At 44.8% G+C, this 24,614-nt stretch overlaps 2 protein-coding genes across 11 annotated transcripts in view; one reads left to right on the top strand and one right to left on the bottom strand.

Annotated features, from left to right (window-relative positions):
* Nucleotides 1-207: 207 nt before the first annotated feature.
* Nucleotides 208-12,247, bottom strand: MED8 (mediator complex subunit 8). 3 transcript variants are annotated; one of them, XM_063657050.1, is made up of 8 exons: nt 11,770-11,932; nt 10,346-10,464; nt 9,528-9,672; nt 8,891-9,031; nt 8,630-8,711; nt 8,017-8,265; nt 7,083-7,143; nt 208-1,208 (listed from the first exon to the last, which is right to left on the bottom strand). In XM_063657050.1, exons 1-8 carry the CDS (start codon nt 11,848-11,850, stop codon nt 935-937), a joined length of 1,152 nt encoding a protein of 383 aa, XP_063513120.1. In that variant the 5' UTR covers nt 11,851-11,932; the 3' UTR covers nt 208-934. The 3 variants fall into 3 exon arrangements, with proteins under 3 accessions (XP_063513120.1, XP_054347535.1, XP_054347543.1); XM_054491560.1 differs by lacking the exon at nt 208-1,208 and having other exon boundaries at nt 5,968-7,143; nt 11,770-12,247; XM_054491568.1 differs by lacking the exon at nt 208-1,208 and having other exon boundaries at nt 5,968-7,143; nt 10,346-10,525.
* SZT2 (SZT2 subunit of KICSTOR complex) overlaps nt 11,894-24,614 on the top strand; it is a 64,070-nt gene continuing 51,349 nt past the window's right edge. For 7 of the 8 annotated variants that reach the window (XR_010124773.1, XM_063657025.1, XM_063657031.1 and 4 more), the window contains exon 1: nt 11,894-12,007. Coding sequence is in view for 6 of the 8 variants with exons in the window: in XM_063657025.1 (XP_063513095.1) it covers nt 11,981-12,007 (27 nt within the window). In the remaining 2 variants the exon portion in view is untranslated. Of the gene's footprint in view, nt 12,008-15,654; nt 15,718-24,614 lie in introns of all 8 variants that reach the window. The other variant, XM_063657030.1, reaches the window with a different exon arrangement.

Below are 24,614 nucleotides of genomic sequence, written 5' to 3'. Positions count from 1 at the left end.
CATTTATAGTGTTTATGATGGGCTAGATGCTATAGTATGCCAGGCACAGACATTATCTTGCCTAAGATCACTCAGCTGTCAGGTGGAAGAGCTGGATTCAAAGTTCAGTATGTTTGAACCTGGGAGACAATAAAGTGCACCAGGAGCTAGAATAAGTTTGTACAAGGTACAAATGTGGAGCATAAAAGAGGAGGTAATTAATCTTACCTGGTGGGACTGGTATTGAGTTGTGGGTTACTGGAAAACTTCACAACTTCACACAGGGGTGACTTTTTTTTTTCTTGAGACAAGGTCTGGCTCTGTTGCCCAGGCTGGAGTGCAGCGGCACAATCACAGCTCACTGCAGCCTTGACCTCCCAGGCCCAAGCGATCCTCTCACCTCAGCCTCCCAAATGGCTGGGACCACAGGTGTGTGCCACCACACCTGGCTAATTTTTTAGTAGAGACAGGGTCTTCCTGTGCTGTCCAGGCTGGTCTCGAACTCCTGGGCTCACGCAGTCCTCACGCCTCAGCCTCCCAAAGTACTGGGATGACAGGCGTGAGCCACTGCACCGGCGAGAGTGGGGTGACTTGTGAGCTGATTTTTGAAAGATGATTGGGTATTCATCAGACAGAATGATAGGGCAAAGTGTTCCATGCAGAGGGAACAGTGGGAATAAAGGAATGGAGGTTTGAAAGAGCTGTCACATTCAGGAAACTGCAAGCAATGTGGATGGCTTGGGAATTGAGTGGGTGGCATGACAATAAGAAGGAGGCAGGGGGCTGCATCACACAGAATCTTACTTGCCTTTCCAGAAAATCTGAGCTATTTTTTAAGCTTTTCCAATGAAGTAAATGTAATGGCCAAAAAGAGTAAATAAATATCCCTAGGGAATCTGGTGGCTTAGTCTGAAGCTGTTCAGACTAGTAGGAATTCTTTGAAGACTATTTTCTCTTAATAATGCATGCATGCTGGCTGGGTGTGGTGGCTCATGCCTACTATAATCCCAGCACTTTGGGAGGCTGAGGCAGGAGGATCACTTGAGCTCAGGAGTTTGAGACCAGCTTGGGCAATGTGGCGAAACCAATCTCTACCAAAAATTAAAAAATTAGCGTGGTATGGTGGCGCATGCCTGTAGTCACAGCTACTTGGGGGCTGAAGTGGGAGGATCACTTGAGCCGGGAGATGGAGGTTGCAGTGAGCCAAGGTCGCACCACTGCACTCTAACCTGTATGACACAATGAGACCGTGTTTCAAAATAAAATAATAATGCATGCTAAATGTTCTCTGTTTTAAATTACTCTTAAGTAAAATGAACATTCCAGGATGATTTTACCTTGTAATTTTCAGTATGCCTGGCACACCCACCCCTACCAACCCGCCCACCAGGTATGTTGTCCATATACCCCCATCTCTACCAAAAATACAAAAATTAGCCAGGTATGGTGGCGCGTGTCTCTAGTCCCAGCTACTTGGGAGACTGAAGTGGGAGGATCGCTTGAGCCTGAGAGGTGGAGGTTGCAGTGAGCCAAGATCGTGTCACTGCACTCTAGCCTGGGTGACAGTGAGACAGACCGTGTCTCAAAATAATAAAATAATAATACATGTTAAATGTGTATTCTGTTTTAAATTACCCTTAAAATGAACATTCCAGGAAGATTTTATCTTGTGATTTTCAGTATGTCTGGCACACCCACCCTACATGGGGAGTAAACTATCAAAAGGCTTTTAATCAAAGGAATAATGTGATCAGATCTGCAGTTCAGAAAGACCTATCTGGCAGCCTTTTGGAAGACAAGTTAAAGTGGGCAGGACTGGAGATAAAGGATTTTAATCAGGGGAGTAATGTGATCAGATCTGCAGTTTAGAAAGACCTATCTATGGCCTTTTGGAAGACGAGTTAGAGTGGGCACGGCTAGAGATATGGAGTCTGAACAATACTTTTAGTAAGAGAGGCCCAGAGCCTAAACTGTAGGACAGGGTGGCTGGACGCTGAGGAGACAGAATTGGTAGGATTTAGTATCTGATTAGGTATGAGGGGGTTGGAGATCCAGAGGGAGAATAGTTTAGAATGGTTTCCATATTCCTGGCTTAGAAGAGAAACAGGTGTGTAGGCTAGAATAACTGGATTTAGACATTCAACCAGCTGTGGATCATATAGGTAGAGCTATCCACCAGGAATCTGCAGCTCAGCAAAGAGGTCTGAGCTGAAAATAAAACTCACTTAAATTATGCACATAAAAGTGGTGTTCACAGAAAGCAGGTAGAACAAGAAGAAAAGCGGGTTAAGAGAATAACATTTAAGAAGCAGGCAGAAGTATAAAAGTCCAAAAGCTGCAGAGAAGGAACGGCCAGAGAGGGGGATGAACAAGGAGAGCATGTGCCATAGAAGCCATGGGGGAGAAAAAGACTAAAGGAAATGGTCAGCATTAAATGCTGCAGATACATTACTATGAGGACTGAAAAAACTCTGGATTTAGCCATTAGGTCAACAGTGATCTCTGAGTTTCAGAGGAATGGTAGAAGTAGAAGCCCAAACACAGGGGTTGAAAAGTGAATGGGAGGTAAAAGAAACAGTGATTCTAAGCACTTTGTTTCAAGAGCATGGCTGCAAGTGAGTCAGTGAGAGGTGATGTAGGGTCAAGAAGGATCTTTTAACATGGAAGAGACACTAAAATGCCACTATCTAAGGCCATGAAATGTAGCCCAGAGAAATTGGCAAAAAAAATGAAGGATAGACTGGGTGTGGTGGCTCACACCTGTAATCCCAGCACTTTGGGAGGCTGAGGTCGGAGGATCACTTGAGCTCAGGAATTTGAGACCAGCCAGGGCAACATAGAGACCCTGTCTCCATTAAAAATAATAATAATTTAAAAATTAGCTGGGCATGGTGGCACATGCCTGTGGTCCCAGCTACTTGGGAGGCTGAGAGGTGGGAGGATCACCTGAGCCTAGAGGATCACTTGAGTTGCAGGATCACAGTGAGAGGTGATTGTGCCACTGCACTCAAGCCTGGATGACAGAGTGAGACGCTGTCTCAAAAAAAAAAATGAACAAAGGATATCTACATGAGGAATGTGGGCAAGAAAAGATGAAGAATCAAAATGACCACAAACTAGGGAAATTAGGGTGAGAATTAGGGAAAGCAGTGGAATGGCAGAGAAAACACAGGAAGACGAGCATCCCAAGGCACTTTATATTTCAGTAGGAAAGGTTATCTTCATGTGGAAAAAGTATAATTTATTGCCTATAGGGAGGAGTCTCTTTGGTACATGTATCTTGCCCAAGGAGAGAGAGATGTCTGAGAGGGGGAGGGTGACTTCTAACACACAAGGTATGTCAGAACTTGTAACTTGTGATAACTTTGTGGTAACTTACCATCTCTTTGATGAATCTTCACTTAGAGAAAGATGTTTTAGAAAACAGTTTCAAGGTTGTGGTCTAGAAGGATGTTGGTATGTTAAGGTGTAGGTGACAGCGAGGGAACTTCAGGAACAGTTTATAAGAGTTTGAGGGACTTGGGGGCTGATCTAGGAAAATTTTGGCCTATTTATGTAACAGTCATGCACCAAGGAAAACAAAACAAAACAAAATGCCTGGGGATAAATGGGTTTGAAAATCATTGCCACAGACTTTAGACCTAAAAAGGATCACTGGGATCACCAAGTGAGAAAACTGAGGCTTAGGGAAGTGAGGTGCCTTGTCCACGATGTACTTAGGGAAGCTGCCACGTCCAAATGGCATGTGACTCATTGAGAGACCATAACAGGAACCCAAGAGCTGCCTCAGTGACACATGGAGCTCAAAAAAAAAGAGATAGAAGTTAAAGGGAAGAAGAAAGGAACTTTGTCTTGTGGGACAAAACACATGCTGAAGTGATGGGGCACCATGGTCCCGTCAGATGGGTTGGAGTTTGCCTTCTGTTCCAATCATAAAGCCCCATCTGCACAGTGGCAAGCCCTTTCCAAGGGTTAGTCCTCATGTATTTGAGGTTTCCAGGCAAGAGCCACATCGAGCCTCCATCAGCAGGCACTGTGAACCCTCAAGACTGAACAGAAAAGGACCACAGCCCCTGTTCCTACTCCTGGCCCAATGCTAAACTTCAGTAGGCTATTCCCCTAATTCTGGAGCAGATAGGAAAGGCAGATGGAAGAGAATGTACACTCCTTCGTAGTTCATCTGGACAGTAATCAGGAGCTGACCCAGGGTGGGCGTTTGGAAGGACTCAGCCTCCGTCCTGCCTGGTGCTGGGATCAGCTTACACAGCTCCTGTGTCCACAGGGCACAGAGAATACATTGTCCATAAGGAGGATTATTCTGTACAAGAAGCTCAGACAAAGGGAGAGGTTGTTTCCAGCTGCCTGGGGGAGGTGAGAGGGGGGTGGGAAAAGGGACCAGCCTTGCACTGGGGCATTCCTGCAGAGTTCAGCTTCTTCTCTGTGGCAGCACAACAGGAGGTGGGCAATTACACCCCCTCCAGCTCAATCCTAATGCTGGGACCTATTATGGAGTTGTAAGGAGCACTTGGCTACAACCTATGTATCTTGGCTGTTTTCCAAAAAACGACAGGGTTGAATGAGGTACACCAGCTAAGTAGGGCAGCAATAAACACCAGAAGGGGAACAGAATGGGGTGACTGGCACAATGAGCGAAAGAGAGGTTCAGCAATGACTGAATCCCAGGCTCAGGGCAGAGCTGGAGAGGGAGAGATCCTAGGCAATGGGCCTTATGCTGACATTGATTGGATAAGCTTCCGCCTTCAGCAGGATGAACTCTGTCCTGTAGTAAGCTCTCGACGTTTCACAGCTGCTGCTTCTTTCTCCATCCTAGACACAAACCTAGGAGACAATGGCCTAATCTCTTTCTCCAGGGTACCTAAGAATAGGAGAAAGTACGATCTCCAAGCAAAACAGGGCAGTCAAAAACAGAGGAATGTTACCAGAGTAGGCCAATAGTCAACTTTTGCAAATCCTAAATCTGAGCCAGTAAATAGGTCATGTCCCCTTCTTCAAAGGAAAACTGTATATGTATTCCCTCCTGAGGGAATACATGTTAGGGGTGGGAGATACATACTCTCTATTGAGGCATTTACTAGGCTGTATGGACCCCAAAGTGGGAGACACTACTGAGATTTGTGTACTCCAGAGGATTTGAGGATGGGGGATAAAAATGACAACATGTGCTCCTACAGTGATGAATGTAGAGGAGTCCCTCTAGAGGAAGGAGTGTTTGCTTAGGGGAACAAGAGGTAGGTGACATCCTGCATATGTTCCTGTTGGGGCAAGAGGATATTTCCATTCTTGGATGACAAGGAATCCATTTTAATAGTATGGTGGGGATGAAGTCAGTATTTGCCTGGGACACAAAAAAACTTGGGGTTGGTGCCATTCAATAGGAGGGAATCTTTTGGTGGAGTAAAGGACAATAGTCACCGAAAGATGCTCCAGGAATTTCAGAGAAGCACAGCTCAAATTCTACCCAATATGCCAGTTAACTCTGACATTTCCAGTGGGAAGGGAAGAGGTGAGAAGATAAAGAACACCTGAGTGGGCGGATGAGCCGGAACAGTTTAAGTGGGGGAAAGGTCTGGCATTGCCTTAGAGCTGGTGACCAGACTCCCCTACTGCTATGTATTATGGTCAGTGAGCTTTGTGGATACCATTCCTCATCTTGATGGAATGGTAACAGATGTGACATCTGGGACCACTTTTCCAGTCCTTTGCTGCCACAGCCTGGCAGAACTTTGTTTGGCACTGAACAAATGCCACAGTACCAGTGTGTGACAGAAGAGAACAGAAAAAAAGCAGCTGGAAGGTATGAGCAGGAGGGAAGTTGCAGGATTTTTAGATCAAAGCTAATTAAAGATAACAGAAACTTTTTTATGGAGAACAAATTAGAACTGCCTTGCAGCACTCTTGAAACTGCCCCTCTGATCCCTATGCAGTGCTCTCATAAATTACTGTCAGACAACCCTGAGCCAGTGAACATCAATTTAAATAACTTTATTCAGAGGAATCCTTTGGTCCACTTCTGCTGACTCAACCCCTGCCCATGCCAACAAAGGAGTACTAAGAAAGGCAGGTTAGCCTGAATGTCTAAATTCACTCTGTTCAACTTTATAAAAGCAGGCAAAGCTACTGGGGGTTGCCCCCTCCCACCATCAATCTGGTCCACCATTTGGGCCACAGGCTTAGGGAAATGAAGGAAAGCCATCCTGGCCAAAGTCGAGAAACTGGGCACCATTATGAGGTCAACTAAACCCTGATGGCAGTGTGAAGTGCAATTCCCTTCTCCCTCCAAAATAAGAAACATGAGTCCAGGGGAAGGGGCTTTTTCATGTGCTAAGGAAAAACTCTTTCCCACATAGTCCTGCCTGGCAGAGCCACTTCCTGAGAAAGCCTCGTGTGTATAGGGTGGGGTAAAGGATAGGGGACTTTATGACTATTTGCCAGGTAAAAGCCAAGTTGGCTCCTTAGAGGATAGAAAGAAGAGCAGGCCCAAGCTTCACCAGAGCTGTAGGTGGACATTTTTTTTTTTCTTTCTGGCCCAGAAGCTTCTTCACCTTGCACCTTAAGAGGGATAGCCAGAATGAAACCCAGGCAGGAGGGCCTGCAAAGACAGTGTGCCTCTAAGAACACAGAGGTTGCTACAGTTTCTGGCAGCACAAAATAAGCATAGCCTTATTTGATCTTGTGTCCATCAGCTCACCATTGATGTGAGGCAGTATCAGATCAGGGTAAGTTCTGGATCAAGGACTGTGGAGGGTGGTGGGGAGAAGGATCTGTAGAAACTATCATTTATTGAATACCCATTATTTCATATACTGTACTAAGTGCTTTACATTCATTTCCTCATTTTAATCCTCACAACAACCCTATGAGGTAGGTATTATCACCATTTACAAATGAGAAACAGGCTCAGAAAAATTAGGTCACTTGTCCAAGGTCACACAGCTAGTCAGTGGTGGAAGTGGGATTTGTCTGCTGCTGAAAGCCCATGTTCTTTTCATTGTACCCATCTAGGTGAGCCTTGAGCAAAAGGTAATTTCACTGCCCAACTCTGCAAAGAGCACCAGGGAGTCGAGGTTGCCAGCCACACTCACCGCTGGTAGGGATGCATGGAAGCCGACTTGATGTTGGTTTTTATTCCACTTGGCATTTTCCCTGAAAGGAACATTAAAAAGTCATCTTAAGCAAGGTAAGACTTTCATGACAAATCAAAAATGTGGTATCTCAGGTTCCCTCTGTCACTTCCTTTATCATCTCAGAACCTCTGTGGCATCTGACCCTGTTTGACAGAGGTCAGAAGTATGATTCTTCACCCAGCTGTCTCCCTGAAGGTGTCCAGGAGGAAAGAAGTGACATGGGAGAATAGTCTGTTCATCCGTTCCTAGAACAGATAGCTAAACCTGTGTGACTCCCATTTAACGTCACAGGTAAAAGAGTACTATGTTCTCTCATTGTTTTTCTTCTTTTTTTATATCATAATAAGTGCAGAATCTCTCTTTAATTGTCCCTTTTCCTAGACAGCTTGGAGGAAATAACTCTTCTAGCTGCCCGCATCTAGACTGTTCTAAAAATGAGTAGGAGAGAAGGCAGGAAGCCAAGAGCAAGAGAGGCAGGATACAGAGAAAAGAATACATGTAGAAGTGGAAAACTGGCCTGCGTGTCAATTCCTGATGCACCTACCAAATGGTCTTAAGATCTGACTGCTGATTTCTCTACCTAACAAGAGACACTGACAACATATCTAATACCAGAATAAATGGGATAGAAGGATAGTTGACAGAGATGTGAGATGCGGATGAGAAATTAGAGCAGTTTCTGTTACTCAAAGTTCTTCCTCACTCACTGGGGCCTGTTGCAGAGTCTCAGATGAGATTTTCTTGCTTCTGAAAATTATTTCCTGGGTCACAGTGCAAAGGAGAAATAGAGAAAACCTCTAGGTCTAGAGATGCTGGAGGCCCAGATAATCTAGCTTATTCCCTCCCACTCCCCTGCTCAAAGTCAGCTTCATTTCAACCCCTGCCACCTTACCTGGTTGACCTGCCTGAGCCATTTGTACCCCACTGAGCATTGGCTGCTGCTGGCTTGGAGCTCCTGCCATCTGCACCTGCTGTAATCCTGAGGTTCCTGCAAGGATCGTCCCAGCTCCTGGCTGGCCTGCCTGGCCAGGACCACTGCTGCCTGAAGGTCTCCAATTAGATAGTCCTTTCCCGAAGGCAACAGCTGCCACCAAGGCATTAGTGTCTGTAGGGTTAAAGGTCTGCTTGTTCGGCCGGAGACCTGAAGAAAAAGTAAGTGGGGATCCTGAAGTATGCTTCTGATGCAGGACTGAACGTGGCAGCTGGAAGACCAGTATGAGTGCCAGGGTTTGGAGTTCTGAATTCAGCAACATCTAGACTCCCTCACAGCCCAGAAAAAGAGCCAGAGGACCCCCAAGCCTATCTCAGAATTCTCTCTTCTTACTTTGCCCATTTCCTCCACCTGCTTCAGTGCTGGCCTTAAATACAAAAGGCTAACAGAATGGATACAAACCCTAAAGCAGTTCACCCTTGTGTCCTAACTTCACTACTTCCAAAACAACCGTTCCCATTCCAGTGATCTTATACACCTCTCCTTCTCTGTTTAGCCACCAGTTCCATCATACCTCCACTCTCTGATTCTCGCTCCTCTTTGCTGATTTTCTCCAGAAGGTTTGAACACATTTTATTCAAGCTCTGGATCTGCTTCTGTAACACACAAATTTGTGCAGAGATTAGGGTAACTAGGAAATGATATGGAGAAATTTATTCCTTGGGTTCTGCCAGAAGCAACTTAGGTGCAACCAACTATGCATCCCTACTAGACAGGAATGGTAATGCCTAGCTTCTCATGATGGGATGGGGATGGGGCAGTGACTCAGTCCAACCTGGGCTGCATCTGCACCAATGCGGGCAGCATCTGTCGTCAGTTGCTTCTCCTGTTCTTCCACTTCAGGGTCAGGCTTGGTTCTCAGATGGTCAGGGACTACCTCATGGCTGAAAACAGGAACCCGTCCTTCAGTCTGCCGCTGTAACACACAGATTTTATTGATCCTACTATGTACTCCAAGAAGATTCTATCTGGCCTGACATACAGTCCCATCCACAGGCAAATAGTGCATTTTCAAGGAAAATACAACCTGAGACATAATATCTAGTTTGCTAGTACACACTCTCCTTTACTCCATCCTTCATTTTTTGTGTCTTCTCACATCCCTATCTCTACCAGACCTAGGGGCAAATTAAACTATCACTGTCTACCACGCTTCAAAGACTGGAATAGACAAAGTCACAAAAGGACAAACTTTGTGGCTTGAGACGGATGTTGGAGAAGAAAGGTATCAGACATACCCCTCAGGTTATTACAGCACTATTTGGGAGTGGCTCTCCCGCCTTCAGAAGAACAAAAAGCAAGGCCTCCAAAATTATTTCTAGGCTCTCAGCTAATAACTTAATTTCCCTAAATACTAAAGAAGCCTAAAAAACCCCTTAATTTCCCAAGTTGTATTCTTTTTCTCCTCTTACCATGAGATCTTCATCTCGGTCTGGAGACAACACCAGAGGAATGATGACCTGGTTACGGAACAGCGGTGTTTTTTCATGCTTCAAGACCTTGTTCAGAGTGTTCAACTGTCCAGAAAGCAAGGCAAAGCTGTCCAGGACAGATGGCCTGGTGGCGGTAAGAAGGTGTCAGAATGTTGTACCCCTTCCCTGGGTGGTTCTTAGTAAAATAGTCCTAGTTCCTTCAGGCTAGGAACACTCGGATTCACCTCCAAAAGTCTCATAGCCCTATGACTAGCCTAAGTGGGAACAGACTAACAGGGATGACAGGGCTATGAAAGAGGGACATAGTTTCAGTTTATGAAACAGATGTAGAAAAAAACCCAGTTCATTGTTTGAATGGGGTGAGGAACAGTGGCAAAACAGGAACCAGGGCTACACTGTTATAACTAAAACTTCAGAAACCGGGTAAAAGCCTCCTTTCCAGCCTGGAAATAGGATCCACACTTCAGAGTAGGTTGGCTCTAAAAGACTCAGCCACATCTGTGGCAAGAGATCCAGCACGAATAGAGCTGTAGTGGGAGGACCTCCTCACCAGAGAAGTCAAAGGGTAAGAATTGAAAGCTAGAAAGAACTTGGGTTAGGAAACAGCATTTTTCTACTTCCTTGCCATGGAATCCACTTGCTAAATGTTAGGAAACCCAGCTCTTTCCAAATCAAAAGATGTTTGCAAACTGATAAATGGTTACATCATTAGAAATGTCCTATTCATCAGGAGGCTAGGCCCCCCCCCCCCCCCCCCCACCCACAAGCCCTTCCTAGCTTGCCCTGGCAACTCTTACCAGGTCAGCCGGCCATACTCGTTCTCCAACTTGCAAATGAAACTCCCCAGTGAGTTCTTCAGATCAGCCACTTGACTCAGCAGTGCATCTAATGATGCCTCAAGCTGCTTCTCCTCTCTCTGCACCAATAGGAACAGGTTGGTTACCCAGATAAACGAGTATGACACATAGAAAGGAGAGCTGAAAAGCCAAGGAGATGGTGTACAACACCAGTCAGGTAACACAGGATCTCATTGGCATAGGATAGCCAGGTTGTTTTCTATCTTTGGTATTTGGGTTATAGATAGCATCAACCCTGAGACCTTCCAACCTGTTTGCCTGACCCCAAGTCCTTCCACCAACTGATTCCTTTTCCCCATCACCTCCTAATCTATGCCTGGTTTTTTTTCTGTGTTAGGTACACCCTACACTCCCTCACTGAGACATTTTCGACAGACCTAATGCCAGGAGCTCATTCTCTCATGTGTACCTCTGTAGCACATGCACTCCAGCTTCCTCCATCCTAGCATCTGTGAGCCTGGCTGTCTTGTCAGTCTCTGGGAAATCTGCCTACTCATGAAGACTTCTCTGAATACCAGTCCTGCTCTCCCTTTTCCCTCCCCCCACCAACGACTCCAGCTTTCCATCTGGTCTCATCATTTTGTTTCAACCTTCTCCTTGCTGAATTAATATGCACTCATCTATCTCTGTGTCAATATTCCCGTGCCTCTTTCACAAGCTCGGTCAACCCATTAACATTTATTGAGACTACCAGCTGCAAGAAACTAAGTGACAAATGAAAAACAAAAGCCACACATGCTTCTAAGCATTGGACAAACAAATTAAAATGCTGGGGGTCTGCAAAGCATTTCCTTCCCATCGGTGGTCTCCTGTTTTACTCCATTTCTTCACCCTTAACAACTATAGGGCACAGGCTGGCAAGAGTGATGCAAAACTGTCTTGCAAATCTGCCTGACAGGAACTTGATCCTGGGTTCCACCATGGCCTCTGATTATAAGCTGCTTAGCTTTCGGCCACCGAGGCCCACAATTCCCTCACTGCTTGGGCTTCTTTCCAATTAGATCCCCTGCTATATCGGCATCCAACAGCCTCCATCCAGCAGCTTAGGACAGGGCCTGAGCCAACCCACCACCTTCTTGAGCCGTCTTCCTTGGGCTGCATCTCAGCCTCCCCGTATTACAACCTAATCCTTTCCCACACCAAGCAAATAGGTGCTGCCTCCTCCCTCCGGATTCAGCCCGACTGCCTCCTGTCAGGCAAGCTCCACCCCCACCTCTCATCTCCGCCGCTCCCTCTCCAATTAGCCTCGCCCCCCAACCCACGTTCCCTTATCAGTCCCAACTCTTCATTCTCCTTAGCCAGCCCACTCTCGGTCCCTGTACCCGAAGCTTGCCAGCCGCTACTACGCCCAACGCAACTCTCACCTGCATTGCGGCGGCCGGGGCGGCTGCAACGATTTCCACTTCCGGTTTTCCAGTCAGCAAACGCCTACGAGAAGGCTTCATCCACCAATCAGAAAACTGGAACTCGGCCCTCCCACCGACTTCCGGTTCCTGCTGGATGCATAGGTAGCCAGGTCAGGGGTCAAGAGCGGAACACCCTCACTGGCCCGGGCCGGCGCGGGAGGGCTGTGTGATGGCCTCGGAGCGCCCCGAGCCGGAGGTGAGGGGCGGGCGGGCGCAGCTCTGGGCCCAGAGATGAACGAGGGGGAGGGTCCGGCGGGCAGGCGTGGCGTTGGCCTCCTCTAGGTCTGGGGGTGGCCGGGCTGCGTAGCCTCGGCAGGGACCAGCCCAGCCCGGAAGGCCCGACTATGGTACCCCTGCGGACTGTGGGACGCGGTCCGCAGTTTCCTCGGGGAACTAAAGGAGTAACTGTTCGCTTTGTTTTGTTTACTAGCATGTCATCCGCGTCGTCGACTCTATGACTTAATAGTGCTGTTAACAAAACTTGTATTTTGACTTTCTGTTCTAGTTTCAATGGGCAACACGGCAGTAGATTTACTTTGCCGGTTTTTGCATTTCTTTAGGCATTGGAATGCCATAAACAGCATGAATTCATTTAGTTCTACGGCTCATGCTTTTAGAAAAGCAGCTTTAATTTCATGAAAAAAACATTTGAGTCGGACTGAGACCTCGTTCCAACATTGGCGCTGTCATGTAGCTAATCTGTGCAACCTCAGGCGAGTCTTCCCGGATCCTGTTTCCTTCTTTATAAAATATCTGTCTTATAGTGTGTTGTGAGAATCACATGTAATAAACCAGAAAGGTGATATGATATATTCGTTAAATGCTAAGGAACATGCAAGGAACTTTATATATGTTGTGTCATTCAGACTTGTGCAAGGAAGATGGCATTCTCACAGAGGAGAAAACTGAAAAATGAGAAAGATTTAGTACCTTACTCAAATGCCACTCATCCAGGAAGTAGCAGTTTGGAGTTAGAAGATCTGAGCTTAAAATCTCAGATTCGGATAAAACACCACCACCAGGAAAGGTGCCAATATATTAGTAGGTGGAAAGGGTGAGAGATGTGTATAATGATACAAATAGTATTCATTACTGCATACATACTGCATGCTCGGCACCATTCTAAGCTCTTTACCAATATCAGTTAATCCTCAGCCCTATGAAGTGGACACTGTTATCATCTCCTTTTTTTAGTTTAGGAACTGAGGCACAGAGATATTAAGAGTAACAAAGTAAGCCGGGCACAGTGGCTTACGCCTGTGATCCCAACACTGGGAGGCCGAGGTGGGCGGATCACCTGAGGTGAGGAGTTCGAGACCAGCCTGACCAACATGGAGAAAGCCCGTCTGTACTAAAAATACAAAATTAGCCGGGCATGGTGGCGCAGGCCTGTAATCTCAGCTACTTAGGAGGCTGAGGCAGGAGAATCGCTTGAACCCGGGAGGTGGAGGTTGCGATAAGCTGAGATCATGCCATTGCACTCCAGCCTGGGCAACAAGAGTGAAACTCCGTCTCAAAAAAAAAAAAGTAACAAAGTTACACAGCTATTAAGTATTAAGAGTCAGGACTCCAAAACAGATGGCCAGGCTCCAGTCCTTGTGTTCTTAACCGTATTGTTCATAGTATAAATAATAAAGTAGTCACAGAATGGTAAATCTCCAGTTCACTGGGATTTGGTGTGGTAAGACCCAACATTGAATATGGTGGTAGGAAACCATGCCTTATCAGAAATATTAATACAAGAAAAACTATGAAACAGTTTAGAGGATGTTTCATTATAGATTAAAGTGAAAGGAGGTGGAGGGATGTTGTGGGGAAATACAGTATACCTTTTAGGCAGATAGTCTAGAACAACACCATCCTGTAGAAATCTAAAGCAAGCCACATGTGTAATATTACATTTTCTGATAGCCACATAAAAAAATGAAACAAATGAATTGTAATTATATATTTAACCCAAAACTCCCAAAATTTTCAAACTGTAATAAAATACAAAACATTGTGAGATATTTAACTTTTTTTTTGGTACCAAGTCTTTAAAATCTAGTGTTGTATTTTACACTGATAGCACATCCCATCTTGGTCTAGCAACATTGTAAGTGCTCAGTAGCCCCATATAGTAGTCTTTACCCCATATAGAGCAGTACAGATCTAAAGTAATTTCAAATCAAGACACACAGTCCTGGGAGTCTCAGCCAAAAGTTAAGCTTTTTTTTTTTTTTTTTTTTTTTTGAGACGAAGTCTCGCTCTGTCGCCCAGGCTGGAGTGCAGTGGTGCGATCTTGGCTCGCTGCAACCTCCGCCTCCCGGGTTCACGCCATTCTCCTGCTTCAGCCTCCCGAGTAGCTGGGACTACAGGCGCCTGCTACCATGCTCTGCTAACTTTTTGTATTTTTAGTAGAGACGGGGTTTCACCATGTTAGCCAGGATAGATAGTCTCGATCGCCTGTCCTCGTGATCCGCCCGCCTCGGCTTCCCAAAGTGCTGGGATTACAGGCGTGAGCCACCGCACCCAGCCTAAGTTAAGCATTTTTTAACTTCCTGATTTGCATGTCTGAAAATTTTATCAGAAGGTAAAGAGATTGAAGAGTTCTGCCCCACGTGTAACAAAGTTATTGACTTTTAGAGGCTGTTAGGATCCCAAGAGAGAAAGATTGGGTATAGTCAGATTTAGGAAATACATTCATTCATCACACACTTGAAATATTTTACGAGTGCTGGTAGGAGTCAGAATTGTGCTAAGTATCAGGGTGGATACAGAGCAGTGTAAGACAGACATGCTCCCTATCTCTATAGAGTAAACAAGGATTGAATTAGGATAATAAGTGCTGTAAAGGAGTGAATTAGGGTGTTTAACAGTGGTTCTCAACCTACCTTGTTAAGAAATGGGGAGGCAAGGAGTTGTGAATAGGAAGACTCAGAAGAATGACATTTAAGCTGAAGCCTGAAGAATAGGTAGAAGTTTTCTAAAAGAAGAGGCAGAGAGCATTGCAGGCAAAGGGAATAGTGAAGATCTTCAGGTGAGAAGGAGCCCAGTGGAGCCTTCAGAGAACTAAGAGGAAGCAACTCCTAGTATGGATGCAGTATGACAATGAGAATAGCTAGCACTTACTGAATGCTTACTGAGTATCATCTGATACTCAAAAATTATCTGAAAATAAGCACTTTTATTATCCGTGTTTCACAGATGAGGAAACTGAGGCATAGAGAGCGTAGGTCTCTGCCAAAGCCATATAGTTAATAATCAGCAGAACAAGCATTTGATCCTAGGTGCTCTAACACTGGAATACATGCTTTTAACTGAGTGAGGATTGGTGAGAGATAAGGCTGGAGAAGATGCAGCTTGAGGCCATGCTAGAGGCTCAGGACTTTGATGTATAGTGGTAAGAAGATTTTAGCCAGTTCAAGAGGGGAAATAATCCACATTATTTTGTGGGAATGTGTTAACAAAAGACAGCGCAAGGGTTAGAAAAGGCTGAACAAATCAAACCTTAATCACAAAGGGACAGGTACAAAAAGACAAAGCAACAAATTAATGAGATGGACCATGCTTCATTCATCCTGGTATACATGGTATGCAGCACAATGCCTGGTAATGTTTTATTCATCTTGGTATAAATGATATGTAGGCCTCAATAAATGTTCCAAAGAATGATAGCCTTCCTCTCCTGTTTAATTGCAACGACATCCCTATGAAGATATTCTTATCCACATGCTATCAATAAAGAAACTGAGGCCTGGAAAAATTAAGTAACTTGTCCAAGGTCACCTATATAGCAAATGATAGAATCAGATTTGAATCCAGGTCCCTGACGCCGAAACTCTACTTTGTCTTCCTTGCCAGACTACTCCAAGAGTAATGAACTTCAGACTCAAGGAGGATTAATATGAGGACTTGAAGCTCCATGTGAGTGTGGATGCTCTGAGAACTAATTCAGGGATTCTCAAATCTTAATGTGGAAGAATCACTTGGAGACCTTGTTAGAATGTGGATTCTGGAGCGCATCAACTCTTTTTTTTTTTTTTTTTTTGAGACGGAGTCTTGCTCTGTCGCCCAGGCTGGAGTGCAGTGGTGTGATCTTGGCTCACTGCAACCTCCGCCTCTCAGGTTCAAGCAATTCTTGTGCCTCAGCCTCCTGAGTAGCTGGGACTACAGGTGTGAGCCACAGCACCCAGTCTGGAGCCCATCAACTCTTAATTCAGTTGGTCTGGGGTGGTGCCTGGGACTCAACGCTGTATTTTCATAAGCACTTCAGGTGATTTTTCATGCAGGTGGTCCTTGGATCCCACTTTGAAAAACACCATTCTAGCTGCTTAAATTATTAAGTCTTCTAGTTATGATAAATGACATCTTGAAAGTGAAGAGAACTTAGAAATGATGTTTTGAAAATATAGTTGTAGGGCTGGGTGCGGTGACTCATGCCTGTAATCCCAACACTTTGGGAGGCTGAGGCGGGTGGATCACCTGATGTCGGGAGTTCGAGACCAGCCTGACCAACATGGAGAAACCTCGTCTCTACCGAAAATACAAAATTAGCCGGGTGTGGTGGTGCATGCCTGTAATCCCAGCTACTCGGAAGGCTGAGGCAGGAGAATCGCTTAAACCCAGGAGGTGGAGGTTGCGGTGAGCCGAGATGGTGCCATTGCACTGTAGCCTGGGCAACAAGAGCGAAACTCTGTCTCAAAAAAAAAAAAAAGAAAATATAGTTGTTGACTTTGAAGGATCATATGTAAAGGGGGATGTTGCAAGAAGGCTAGGCAAATGTTCAGCAAATGTTCCTGATTTCAGGAAGGTGGATTCTGTAAGAACTGATTGATGAGCTAGACTTCATTGTGCCTTTGGAGAGTCAGTCCATCATTCAAAATAACCTTCAAGGAAAGGTGGGAAAAAATGGAAGCTGTACAGTTGTAAAATTTAGTGGCCTACTAACTGGTAATCGGAAGAAAGCTTTCTAATAGTCTGTGCCCTCCGTCTCGTTTACCCCCATTATCTCCTCACTTAACAAACCTTGCTCAACCTTCAGCATCACTTTCTCTTAAGGTGTTAGCCTGAATCAGGTTACTTTGTTACTTGCTTGCTTTTCTGGGAGGAGGGGGAGGTCAGGGAGTGGGGCAGGGTCTTGCTCTGTCACCCAGGCTGGAGTGCAATGGTATGATCATGGCTCACTGAAGCCTCAACCTCCCTGGGCTCAGGCGACCCTCCCACCTTAGTCTCCTGAGTAGCTGGGACTACAGCCACATGACGCTACACCCAGCTAATTTTCATAATTTTTTGTAGAGACAGGGTTTTGCCATGTTGCCCAGGCGAGTCTCAAACTCCTGAGGCTCAAGTGATCTGCCCGCTTTGGTCTTCCAAAGTGCTGGGATTGCAGGCATGAGCCACTGCACGTGGCTGTTACTTGTTTTTGTAGAACCACATTCTTATCCTTCGGAGCACTTACTCAGTGTGTAATTATACAATAGTTACAGTGATTATTTGATCAATGTTTTTGTCCTTCATTATAGAGTATGTTTTATGAGAGCAAGGAATGCATGTTTTTGCTTTTTGTTGTATCATTAGGACCCAGCCCAGTACCTAGCATGTACCAGGCTTTTCATAAATTTGTTGAGTGAATGCGTGCATGCTTACCTTGCCTTTGTTCTTTTTGGAGTTCATTGAGGACATGATGGCACCCTGAACAAATTAGCGTGAAAATCAAACTGGAGAGATTTAGTAGAAGAAACAACACTCTTAAGCTTTACCATAAAATAATAGGCTGAATTTATCCAAATGACAGGACTAATTGAATGATTGTACGTGTCCAAAAAAGCCAGCTGCATGAGGATAAAATGGGAGATGTGTTTGGACAGCAGCACAAGTGAGAAAGTCATGGAGGTTTCCTGAGCAAGTATAACCTAGGAGAATCTGAATCTGTGACCTCACTTGAGTATTATGTTCCATTCTGGTCCCCACATTTTAAGTTGTAAAGTAGACCAGCCAGAATTCATTCGTGGGCACATAATCTAAGATATAAAATAGTGAGGAAACTTGAAACCATGCCATTTGAGACATACTTAAAGAACCCAAAGATGTTTGTTTTAGAAAAGCAAAGACTCAGGGCTGTCATCACATGTTTAATAGACTCTCGTTTGTCAGAGGGTCAGATTCTCCCTGTGTGGCCTTAGAAGGTAAAACAAAAAGTGGGTTAGATATTTTCAAGACAACAGATTTTAAGAGTAGGTCAAGATATTATCAAAAAGACAGATTCTGGCTCTATGTGAGGACATTCCCAACTCTGCCAACTGAACAGGTATGGGCAAAAAAAAAACAAAAAAAAACAACACTGAAGTGAATGGCTGTGCAGAACTTCTGACTCAAAGACGAGAGGTAAACTGCAACACTTTGTTATTACTAATCTGTGCATTTATACACGTTACTTTTTACAAGGTGCTTTCACACATCATTGGGCTAGCTGGTATTTTTATACGGAGGAAGCTCACCCAGAGTCTTAGCTATCAAATCACAACACTTTCTTTCCGTAACACTGTTCTTTCTAAAACAAAGCTAATGGAACGTAAAGCAAATCTGTTAGAACCCCCATTTGCACTCCCCCAGGGTTCCAGGAACAATAAAAAAGAAGATACTAGTGAAAACATGGTAAAAACGATGTTTGTGGAAGCAAAGGAAAAACTCCAAAAATAGAATAGCTTACTTTGTCCATAAATGATTGAAAGGTGAAGTGAATAAAGGACAGGAACTCTTCATCAACAAAAACCATGTTGATAGAAGAGTGAAAAATTAGAAATTGTTGGTAACAAATTAAGAATAGCTGGAAACAATAAATACAGCTGTGAGATTAGTTTTCCTTGTTCATACATGTATTCAACAGTTATTAGAACACTTAGTATGTCTTAGCACTGTGCTAGGCTCTAGGGTTACAGCAAGAAACAATGTATAGGCCAGGTGTGGTGGCTCACACCTGTAATCCCAGCACTTTGGGAGGCTGAGGCCGGTGGATCACCTGAGGTAGAAGTTCGAGACCAGCCTGGCTAACATGGCAAAACCCTGTCTCTACTGAAAATACAAAAATTAACTGGGTGTGGTGGCACGTGCTTATAGTCCCAGCTACTGAGGAGCCTGAGGCAAGAGAATCACTTGAACCAAGAGGCGGAGGTTGCAGTGAGCCAAGATGGCACTGCTGCACTCCAGCCTGGGTGACAGAGCGAGACTCCATTTCAAAAAAAAAAAAAAAGAAAAGAAACAATATGTAGACATGGCCTCTACCTCGCTGGATCTTCAGACTTATACAGGAAACAAACATTAAAGTGTACAAATTCTTTTTTTTTTTTTTTTTTTTGATGGAGAGATGGATGGAGTCTTGCTCTGTTGCCCAGGCTGGAGTGCAGTGGCGCAATCTTGGCTCACTGCAGCCTCCACCTCCTGGGTTCAAGCGATTCTCCTGCCTCAGTCCCCTAAGTAGCTGGGACTACAGATGTGCTCCACTATGCCCGGCTAATTTTTATACTTTTTGGTAGCGGTGGGGTTTCACCACATTGGCCAGGCTGGTCTCGAGCTCCCGGCCTCCCAAAGTGCTGGGATTACAGGTGTGATTACAGGTGTGATTACAGCCACTACGCCCGGCCCCTACAAATTCTTTTTATAAACTCTGGCAGGTGTCATGAAGAAAAAATACAGAGTGCTGTGTGAATGCCCAACATAGGACCCTAACTTAGTGCAGACAGTCATGGAAAGCTTCATTTATTAAACCTAGATTTGCCATGATTTTAGTCCTAGAAGACGAGGTGACCACGTGCCCAACTCTGTCCTTATAGTGCTGACCCACGACCATGTGCTCTTCCTCTTTTAACCCTGGCCTTACGTGGGCCAAAACGCTTTTCCTTGGTTTTTCCTTGCATAGCTGAAACAGGCTGGCATTTGAAAAAAAAAAAAAGTATTTAATACCAAAGAACAAAAGGAAAGTAGTATTGACACTAAGTGTTAAGATGATCTCATCTTGAGAAAAGTTGTACTAATTATGATTAGTTTTAAATATCCAGTTTTCCGTGCTTAGAACATATAGCGAGAGGGGAGGAGGTGGTGGTGGGGAGAAAAAACCATAGTGAATTCACTTATTTAGCGAAATGTTATTGAACATCCTATGTGCCAGGTACTGCACTGGGCTCTGGAGATAGAGTGATAAACAAATGACTGCTGAATTAGGATAGCCTTCCTATTCTGATAATGCTCTGAGCCCCAAACCATCCCTTAACAAAAAAAATTCTTTTTTAAAAACTCCAGTAGGTCTCTTGTACATCCTTTTTTAGATAAGAACTTTGGCAGTATCCCGCATAGTCAACACATAATATCCCACCCATGCTAGCTAAGTCAAACCTGAAGGAGAGGTTGCCTGGTTTAGTATCCCACCCTAAAACCAAGGATCAAAGAAAGAAAGGGTGAGTAATTGCTGTGATTTCCTTCTTTGCCAATAAATAGACCTCTTTTCTGTTTTTAGGAGCATGGCAATAAGAGTGTACAATTTGATGGGACTTTTCGATGGGGTATGGTAGTCAGGAATAACTATCTAATTTTTGTAGCTAACTTAGAGATCATTTTGTAGTAGGTTGGGTGTGGTGGCTCACGCCTGTAATCCCAGCACTTTGGGAGGTGGAGGTGGGCGGATCACGAGGTCAGGAGTTCGAGACCAGCCTGACCAATATGGTGAAACACCATCTCTATTAAAAATGCAAAAAATAGCCAGGCATGGTGGCGTGTCCCTGTAATCCCAGCTACTCAGGAGGCTGAGGTGGGAGAATCGCTTGAACTGGGAAGGCGGAAGTTGCAGTGAGCCGAGATCGCGCCACTACACTCCAGCCTGGGCGACAGAGCGAGACTCCGTCTCAAAAAGAAAAAAATCATTTTGCAGCATATTGGTTTCCAATGCTACTTTAATCATCCTTGACACCTTCCTTTTTGTTACTTTCCTCCTATGTCCTGACTTATAATTAATCACCAGTTCTTTTCTGTCCTATTCTAAAGATCCCTTGAAATGCAACTGAGTTCACTGTTTAGTTCAGCTGACTTTTTGTTTTCTATAATAAGACTTTCACAGTGAAAGATAGTGGTGGTTTTGCATCCTGGCATTATCTCATCAAGACCCAGTCTCACACAGTTCACAGAATGGCTACTTTGAGTAGCTCTAGTCTAAGCCACTGTCATCTCCCCTAGTTGTTAGCCGGCGGTGGCGGGGTGCTTTCTAAATCACACAGTAGCCAGAGGGAATTTTTTTTTTTTTTTTTTTTTTGTTGTTGTTGAGATGGAGTCTCGCTAGGCTGGAGTGCGGTGTCGTGATCTCGGCTCACTGCAAGCTCCGCCTCCCGGGTTCATGCCATTCTCCTTCCTCAGCCTCCCGAGTAGCTGGGACTACAGGCACCTGCCACCACGCCCAGCTAATTTTTTGTATTTTTAGTAGAGACGGGGTTTCACTGTGTTAGCCAGGATGGTCTCGATCTCCTGACCTCATGAACCGCCTGCCTTGGCTTCCCAAAGTGCTGGGATTACAGGCATGAGCCACAGCGTCCGGCCACCAGAGGGAATTTTTTTTGATGCAGATATAATGTTACTGTCTTGTGGAATCCCTTTAGTAGCTTAAACTCACTCAAAGGATGAATCCAAAATCCTAGCCAGGGCCTGTCTCAACACAGTGTTGGAAAGCAGTGTAATAGAGAGTAGTATCTCCCAAGGTATAATTTCATTTTATTATTATTTTTATTTATTTTTTGAGACAGAATCTTGCTCTTTTGCCCAGGCCAGAGTGCAGTGGTGTGATCATAGCTCATTGCAGCCTCAACCTCCCAGACTTAAGCGATCCTCCCGCCTCAGTCTCCCAAGTAGCTAGGACTACAGGTGCTCACCACCATGCCGAGCTAATTTTTGTATTTTTTTTTTTAGAGATGGGCTTTCACCATGTTGCCCAGGCTGTTCTCAAACTCCTGGGCTTAAGTGATTTGCCCGCTTTTGCCTCCCAGAGTGCTGAGATTACAAGTCTAAGCCACAGTGCCTAGCCCCAAGATGTGATTTTAGATGTTACGGAGAGAATATAATACGCAATTGCAACATATTGATATTTAAATTCTCTTTTTGTCTTTCTGATTATGTCAAAACATCCTTTCTGCTCATTACCCTCATTTTGCTCCTTTTTGTGACTTAAAATCTATTCTGCTCATAAGCCCTCAGTTTTATCCATTTGTCACTCAGTAGATGGGCTTTTGCAGCTCACCAGGCCTTGGTTTGACTTCTGAGCCTACACTTACTACTTACGTTTAATCACTTAACTTTTTGGACCTCTGTTTTCTCCTGTTAAATGTTTTGTTGTGAATACTGATTGAGCTTGCTTATGTAAAAAACTTAGTATAGGCTGGGCGTGGTGGCTCATGCCTGTAATCCCAGCACTTCGGGAGGCCAAGGCGGGTGAATCACCCAAGGTCAGGAGTTCCAGACCAGCCTGGCCAACATGGTGAAACTCAGTCTCTACTAAAAATACAAAAATTAGCCGGGCTTGATGGCGGATGCCTGTAATCGCAGCTACTTGGGAGGCTTAGGCAGGAGAATCACTTGAACCCAGGAGGCGGAGGTTGCAGTGAGTCAAGATCGTGCCACTGCACTCTAGCCTGGACAACAAAAGCAAAACTCCGTCTCAAAAAAAAAAAAAGAACCTAGTATAGTGTTGTAATAGTTAACTGTAATAAATAGTTAACTTTTTTTTTAGACAGGGTCTCACTGTGTTGTTCAGGCTGGAGTGCCATTGTGCCATCATGGCTCACTACAGTCTCGACCTCCTGGGCTCAGGTGATCTTCCCATCTCAGCTTCCAGAGTAGCTGGGACTACAGGCACAAGCCACTATACCCAGCTGACTTTTGTGTTTTTTGTAGTAGAGTTGAGGTTTCATCGTGTTGCCCAGGCTGGTCTTGAACTCCTAGGTGCAAACGGTCTGCCCACCTCAATCTCCCAAAGTGTTGGGGTTATAGGCTTGAACCGTTATGCCCAGCTGTTATTGTTAACTTTTACTCTTACCAGGCATTGTGCTGAGCACTTCATATGCATGATATTCCTTGATCCACAGAACAGCACTTTAGATTGGTATTAGAATTATCTCTATTTTACAGAGGAGGACACTGAAGCTTAAAGAGGTGATACAACCTTTCCACTGTCTCACAGCTATTAAGTGGCTGAATTGGGATTCAAACCCAGACTTTCTGAACCCGAAATTCTTGAACTTGACTTCTACAGAGTACTTTTTTTTTCTTACTTTTTATTTTATTTTTTTGAGATGGAGTCTCACTCTGTCACCCAGGCTGGAGTGCAGTGGCATGATCTTGGCTCACTGCAACCTCCGCCTCCTGGGTTCAAGCGATTCTCCTGCCTCAGCCTCCCAAGTAGCTGGGATTACAGGTGCCTGCCACCACACCTAGCTAATTTTTGTATTTTTAGTAGAGACGGGGTTTCACCATGTTGGCCAGGCTGGTCTCGAACTCCTGACCTCAGATGATCCACCCGCCTCGGCCTCCCAAAGCGCTGGGATTACAGGCATGAGCCAATGCGCCCAGCCCTTTTTTTTTTTCTTTTACATAGTACTTTTGCATATATTTTAGATGCTCAATAAATGTGAGTTCCTCCTTCTTGCTTTCTGCTGTCATCCTTATCACTTTCCAGTACCTCTTTCTGTATCTTTTTACCCTTTCCTTCTGTCTTGGAGCAGAAGAAAGACTACAGCCTCACAGCCATTGTGTCTGTTCTCCACACTTTTCTCTGACATCAGAAACTCTTCATTATTGCTTTTCCAGGGCTTTTTCAGTCTTCTCTCCATGCATATTTCCCCATTTTGGAAAAAATAATTCTTCACTTTCTTTCAACATCCTGTTTCTCAACAGGCAGTTATTAACTTCTGTTCGTTTCTCCTCTACTACCTACTCTTTAGTTCTGGCCGCCTGGTGTTCTTCCCCTCATTAATCAGGGACACAGGAGGAGAAATTTGCCATTTGTGTAGGACAGACAAGAGAAAGGGAGTAAGGAATGTGACAGATAAGGTTTAATCAGGAAGAGACATTGGGGAGTTCAGACCAATTGACCTTTATTTCCTCGGTGAACTGTGGGCAAGTTTATCTGCTGGGAGGGGACTGAGAGATTGGAAAACCTCCTGTGGGGAACAGGAAAGGCTGCTGACCAGGAGAATTCAGAGGACTGGTAAAGGCCTGCTAGAGTGGGCACTGCTGGCAAGGTGACAAGTTTCTTTCTGTCCAAGTGCAGCTACCATAGTATATGTGTGGATAAGGGAAAATGTCAGATTCATCCCCAGATAAGATTTGACAGGACATGTGTAGTGGAAGGACAAGGATATGGGCAAGGGAACCGATGCTTGTTAGAGCATTGTTGAAGTGGTCACCTATGAGGCAATGGAGGCAAGAACTAGAGGGCTGACAACTGAGAAGTCCGGGGGTGGGGACTATGACCCACAGAAGTATGATTTTGAGGTATTCAGAAGGCTTGCTGTTCCTTTGGTGAAAATTTCTTCAGTGCCTGCTGTTGTCAAGACTTGTTAGGAGTAACTGTCTGGCATTCATGTAATGTATTAGGGACTTGTCCTGGTATTTGCTCTGTTTGTAGCAATTTGCCAAGCACAGGGGCATAAAAATAGAATCAGACACAGCCCCTGCCCTCAAAAGCTTATAGTTTATAGGTGAAACTCACATAAACTTTGTGGAAACAATATGGAAAGGTCACTTCATCTATATGGAGGTCTGTATTGGGCAAACAGAAACAGAGAGTT

The sequence above is a fragment of the Pongo pygmaeus genome, chromosome 1 (genome assembly GCF_028885625.2).
Source record: "Pongo pygmaeus isolate AG05252 chromosome 1, NHGRI_mPonPyg2-v2.0_pri, whole genome shotgun sequence".
NCBI lineage: Eukaryota > Metazoa > Chordata > Mammalia > Primates > Hominidae > Pongo > Pongo pygmaeus.
This window is presented reverse-complemented; position numbering and strand designations above follow the sequence as displayed.

Coding starts and splice junctions, on each gene's coding strand:
- MED8 (XM_063657050.1), bottom strand. CDS start 11,850: ATGAAGCCTTCTCGTAGGCGTTTGCTGACTGGAAAACCGGAAGTGGAA. Junction 9,673..10,345: donor GAGTATGGCCGGCTGACCTG/GTAAGAGTTGCC, acceptor TACCGCCACCAG/GCCATCTGTCCTGGACAGCT. Junction 1,209..7,082: donor TCCATGCATCCCTACCAGCG/GTGAGTGTGGCT, acceptor TGTGTCATACAG/GTTAGAGTGCAGTGGTGCGA.